The sequence below is a fragment of the Heteronotia binoei genome, chromosome 10 (genome assembly GCF_032191835.1).
Source record: "Heteronotia binoei isolate CCM8104 ecotype False Entrance Well chromosome 10, APGP_CSIRO_Hbin_v1, whole genome shotgun sequence".
Classification (NCBI taxonomy): Eukaryota; Metazoa; Chordata; class Lepidosauria; order Squamata; family Gekkonidae; genus Heteronotia; species Heteronotia binoei.
The window spans coordinates 1,919,638-1,925,637 of record NC_083232.1 but is presented as its reverse complement, the minus strand read 5'-3'; the positions used below and the strand labels follow the sequence as shown (position 1 = coordinate 1,925,637).

Sequence of the window (6,000 nt, the reverse complement as noted above, 5' to 3'; positions counted from 1 at the left end):
CTTTACCTGGATTAGGTTCCGGATCTTTAAAGAGGCAGGATCATAAGGAATCTACACTGCCGTGTAAAGCTCCATGTCTGGGGGTTTGACAATGGGTATTTTAGTGGCTAGGAGATGGAGCCGATGGCCTTTGATGTGTGGCATTTGAGCACTCCTGTTGTCACTGGCAGAGCACATGACGCTGCGTTCAACTGACTGATGGACTCTCAGGGCCCATTCAGGCCAGTCTTGTCTCCTCAGACTGGCAGCTGCTCTCCAGGGGCTCAGGCAGAGGCCTTTCCCATCCCCTCCTGCCTGGCCCTTTCAAGTGGAGGTGCTGCTGGGGATTGAACCGGGGACCTTTTGCATGCCAAGCAGAGGCTCTCCCACTGGGCCACAGTCCTCCCCCTTCCCCGAGGACAGCAAGGCCACTCCTGCTCATGACCCAGAGGGCTTTTGCTTCATCAGTCAAAGTCCCAACTCCAACATGATTCCTAAATCCGAGGAGGTTGTCCTTAGCATGAAGCTGTTTGGCGACAGCTTGTACCCGCTGGTCTGTGCCCCGTTTACTTGCCTGTTTGTTCTGGGCTGGGCTGGCACCTCTCTCCCCCCAACCCCTTGCTCGCTACCTTGCCCTGTGACAACTGGCTTCTTGCCTCTCCAGCTCCAGATGACTGTGCCTTCCAAGTAAAAGAGTTTTCGGCTCAACATTAGGAAGAACGTCTTGATCGTTAGGGCGCTTCTTCAGTGGAACAGGCTTCCTTCTTGGGAGGTGGTGGGCTCTCCTTCTTTGGAGGTTTTAAAGCAGAGGCTAGACAGCAATGAGGATCCTGTGAATTTAGGGGGAGGCGTTTGTGAGTTTCCTGCATTGTGCAGGGGGTTGGACTAGATGACCCTGGAGGTCCCTTCCAACTCTAGGATTCTATGATTCCTGACCGTTAGAGCGGTTCCTCAGTGGAAGATGCTTCCTCCTTGGGAGGTGGTGGGCTCTCCTTTCTTGGAGGCTTTTAAACAGAGGCTGGATGGCCATCTGACAGCAGTGAAGGTCCTGTGAATTTAGGGGGAGGCGTTTGTGAGTTTCCTGCATTGTGCAGGGGGTTGGACTAGATGACCCTGGAGGTCCCTTCCAACTCTACGATTCTATTAGGAAGAACTTCCTGACCATTAGAGCAGTTCCTCAGTGGAACAGGCTTCCTCCTCGGGAGATGGTGGGCTGTCCTTTGAAGGTTTTTAAAAAGAGGCTGGATGGCCATCCGACAGCAATGAGGATCCTGTGAATTTAGGGGGAGGTATCTGTGAGTTTCCTGCATTGTGCAGGGGCTGGACTAGATGACCCTTGGGGTCCCTTCCAATTCTATGATTCTCAGTACCATCCTAGGGTATCTTTCAGCACCTGTGTTCTTGGTCTTGCATTTGCCAAGTGCCGGCCCTGCCCCCACAGCAAGAGACACCAGGTCACAGCTTTTAACTTTTAAAAAAATGTGTTGTTTTTTATTTCAAGATCTTTTAATTTTTTTCACATTTTTAAACTCGTTTCTCAAAAAAAGGCTGGGTAAGAGTACAAAACAAAAGTGAGCTGAGTCACGGCAAAGGTTTAGAAATCACAGCGGGGGGCGGGGCAGGGGAAGGGGGGGAGGGGCAAACTGGGGGATTAGACACCCCAAGAAGCAAGAGGAACTGCGCGGCCTTTGAGGTGCCGGCAGCAACACGGAGGACGCTGGGCTGTGAGCAAGACGCAGGATCGTGGCCACTGTCTTCAGACAGCCCACCTCCCCCTCCTCCAGTCCCGCCGGCTGCGGGGGCCACAAGCAGAGGAAATGGGTTAGCCCATTTCTCCCACAGCTGGTCCGCCGGGGCGAGCCAAGTAGCCCCAACAATACTGCCAGTACCAGACAGGCTTGGCTTGATCCTGGTTGCTGTTAGCCCCCCAGGGACACAGCCCTCTGCGGACTTTCCTGGGAAGTTAAAGGGCCATGCGACCCTGGGGAGAGAGGGAGGGAGGGAGGAGCTAACCCAGGCAATATATAGACAGGGACATACCAAACAACCCACAATTCATTGAGGAAACACTCGGCGGCGTCTTCTCGCGTATTATTTCTTTCTTTCTTTTTTTTTTCTCTGTACAAAATACATCAAAGCATGCTATGAAGTCAGGGAAGGAAACAGAACAAACAGTTACAAGAAATGAGATTTGTACAATCGGAAATGGCTCTCGTGCTTTCCATCCCCCCCCCCCACCCTTTCGTTTGAGTTCTCTGGCCCCTTCCCGGCTTCATGTCAGGTTGTTCTGGAGACAATTCACCTCCGAGTCGCCCGGGTCCCCTTTCCCATTGTCAAGCTTGGGCGACACGGAGTTCTGGATGTTAAAGGACTCCTCTTCCTTGAGGCAGGATTTCAAGGGGTCCTGGAGCTTGAGGGGGGCATTGGGGTCATCCTAAATGTTGGGGGGAGGGGAGGGAGGGAGCAGGGAGGAGAGAAAAGGAGTCAGTGTCACAGCGTAAGGTATAGCACATGAAACCTCCTAATAAGCAGATCAGCAACAGCCAATGGGGGGCAAAACTGGAGATGCAAATTCCTGCCCAGCCAAAAGCTCATCCGCTGGCCTTGGGCAAGACTCCCATCTCTTAGCCTAACCTACCTCGCAGGGCCGTTGTGAGGTTAAAAGGCTGCCGGAAATAAAAGCCGTGCGAAAAGTCTATCCTAAAGGGAGGAAACTTTGAGCCTCAAAAGTGAATACACCCCCAGAACTACGCTGAACTATGGCTGGAGTTGGGGTCCTCTTTTAATCTGTATGTCTTATGTTTGTGAGATTTTAAATGTGTTGTGTTTAATTTGATATGTTTTATTTATTTCCCTTACGTTTGTATGCCGCTCACTCCATACGGACTCCGGGCGGCTCACGGTCACAATACCATAATAACAATGCCTTATGGTTATAAAATCAAAAACATAGAACAATTTATAATTTAAAAATTTGAAACGGTGCTATAAAATTTCTTACATAGGCGGTCCAGCTTCATTATAGTTCTTAATTCTCTGTAGTGGTCTATTACGTGTCTTACAGCTGTTTAATGTTGTAAGCTGCCCTGAGCCCGCTTTGTGGGATAGGGCGGGGGTCTAAGTTGCAAATTAAATTAAAAATTAAATTAACTTTGCTGGGGAAGTAGAAGAGTTGGTTTTTATACTCTGCCCTTCACTAGCTGAAGGAGTCTTGGAGCAGCAGACGATCTCCTTTCCCTTCCTCTCCCCACCACAGACACCTTATGAGGCAGGTGGGGCTGAGAGAGCTCTGAGAGAACTGCGGCTGGCTCAAGGTCACCCAGCGGCTGCATGTGGAGGAGTAGGGAATTGAACCTGGTTCTCCCAGATAGGAGTCCACACACTTAACACTGAACTGGCTCTCAAGAAGACGCTATCCAAATCTCAGGAGAAGCTTACAATCTCCTCTACTTCCCCCCCACCCCACAACAAACACCCTGTGAGGTGGGTAGGGCTGAGAGAGCTCTTACAGCAGCTTCCCTTTCAAGGACAACTCCTGCAAAAGCTCTGGCTGACCCAAGACCATTCCAGCAGTTGCAAGTGGAGGAGTGGAGAATCCAATCCGGGTCTCCAGATTAGAGTCCACTACTCTTCGGTGCCGCTGGGGAACAGCACGAATATCATCTCGCGAGATCTGATCAACGCCAACCCTTGCTCCCTGCTGCATCCAGAAATCTGCCAAAACAACCATGTCAGACTGTACAGCTAGAAAAGGACTTCAGAGCAGAGGAGCCACGTTCAAGGACAGCAACACCTCAGAAACCAACAAGATTCCCAGGGGCGGAGATTTCAAGAGTCAGAACTCTCTTGGTATGCGGCAAAGGGAGCTGTCACTCTCAGTTCACACCTTGCTGAAAACCTTGCTTGTCTCTCAGGTCCTACCAGGCTCAATTCTAAGAAAAATGGTATTGCCCCATCAATTATTGCTCCATGGGGCTCCAGAGGAAGGGCAGCGAGGGGGCAGGCAAGCAGTAAGCCCTGATCTCAGTGCTGTGGGGAGATCCCGCCGATAAGGGCTTTTATTTGTAGCAGGGACTCCTTTGCATATTAGGCCGCACACCCCTGACGTAGCCAACCTTCCTGGAGTTTACAGTAGGCCCTGTGCTAAGAGCCCTGTCAGCTCTTGGAGGATTGGCTGCATCAGGGAGGCGTGGCCTAATATGCAAAGGATTTCCCGCTGAGTTCCACAGGGGTTCCATACACCCCTGATGTAGCCAATCCTCCTGGAGCTTACAGTAGGCCCTGTGCTAAGAGCCCTGTCAGCTCTTGGAGAATTGGCTACATCAGTGGGGTGTGGCCTAATATGCAAAGGAGTCCCTACGACAAATAAAAGCCCTGCTGCGAAGCAAACGAACAGTGAGCCTCTTGTGGCCATTCTGCTCGATGCTGAGCAGAGGCTCGGCTTGCACCTCGTGCTGCCAGGGTTGCATAGCAACAGGGGGGCTGCATGCATGTGGACACCTGGGGGTCCCTTCTCCTTCAGGGAGGGAAGGAAGAATGTCCTGTGCTCTGCACACCTGAGGATTCTCCTGCTGCACGGAGACCTCGCTTTCTTTTCCTACTATTGCTCCAGGCATGGAGCCATCTCTCCCCACATTAGAGGGTGCGATGCTTCACTGACCAGCAGTTTGGGCCCAGCTGGAGACGGCAAGGACACTACTGTTATGCCTACTGCTATTGCCATAGTGGCATCAGCCAGGTTCAACAATGGCTTGTTCTCAGATATAAGACTGTTTTAATGTCCCAAATCACCTCTGCTGGGGAAGCAGAGTCAGACTACCTGAGCAACATCAGGGGAAGGCCTCAGCCTGTTGGCCCTCCAGAGGAACTGATCTGTCTCTGTGTGAGACATGAGGCTGGACCAGATGGACCCTCCCTGTTCTGTCCCAGCAGGGCTCTTCTGATGCTCTTCTCAGGGGAAGGCCTCAGCCTCTCTGCCCTGTTGCTGGCCCTCCAGAGGAACTGGCTGGCCACTGTGTGAGAGAGGAGGCTGGACTAGATGGACCCTCCCTGTTCTGTCCCAGCAGGGCTCTTCTGATGTTCTTCTCAGCCTCTCTGCCCTGTTGTTGGCCCTCCAGAGGAACTGGGTGGCCACTGTGGGAGACAGGAGGCTGGACTAGATGGACCCTCACTGGTCTGATCCATCAGGGCTCTTTTGATGTTCTTCTCAGGGGAAGGTCTCAGCCTCTCTGCCCTGTTGTTGGCCCTCCAGAGGAATTGGGTGGCCACTGTGTGAGACAGGAGGCTGGACTAGATGGACCCTCCCTGGTCTGACCCAGCAGGGCTCTTCTGATGTTCTTACTGGGGGATAAGCCTCAGCCTCTCTGCCCCATTGTTGGTCCTCCAGAGGAACTGGTTGGCCTTGTGTGAGATGGGATTCCGGACTCATGGGACGCTCACTGGTCTGATCGAGCAGGGCTCTTTTGAGATGTTCCTCTGAGGCTCAGATTCCAGAAGAGGTGCACCTCTGGAAGGAAGGATGGTCCATGCTAGGGTAGGGGTGGCAGGGCATATAAAATGGCGGAGCCTGGCAGTACCTGGCACAACAGGCTCAGATGACACCTGGCACTGCGAGAACTGAGATACAGTGTACCTTTTATCACCAACAGGTGAAAAACTACAAAGTCGGAGTCCAGTGGCACCTTTAAGACCAACAATATTTTAATTCTGTATACAAGCTTTTGTGTGCATGCACACTAGTGACTAGAAGCATACATGCACATGAAAGCTTATATCCCAAATTAAACTTCGTTGGTCTTAAAGGTGCCGCTGGCATGGGGAGTTCAGATTTACTCTGCTTTAGAGCTGCTGTATGCACTACTGGGGAAAGCAAACAGGTTGCTTTGGGTTGCAATTGGTAGCTATGGGAGGCTGTTTGAGGTTAGGGAAACAGTGGGGTTGTGATGGTGGTGAGCAGCGCCAGCAAGTTCAGTATCGTCTGCTCTGACTGGCAGCAGCTCTCCGGAGCTCTCGCTACCACCT

The 6,000-nt window shown here is 52.0% G+C and overlaps 1 protein-coding gene across 1 annotated transcript in view; it reads right to left on the bottom strand.

The window, feature by feature from the left end:
- Positions 1-1,965: 1,965 nt before the first annotated feature.
- Positions 1,966-6,000, bottom strand: part of CSPG5 (chondroitin sulfate proteoglycan 5) — a 53,272-nt gene continuing 49,237 nt past the window's right edge. The window contains exon 8 of the mRNA XM_060248244.1: positions 1,966-2,413. Within this exon, the coding sequence (XP_060104227.1) occupies positions 2,252-2,413 (162 nt within the window). The 3' untranslated portion in view covers positions 1,966-2,251. The remainder of the gene's footprint in view (positions 2,414-6,000) is intronic.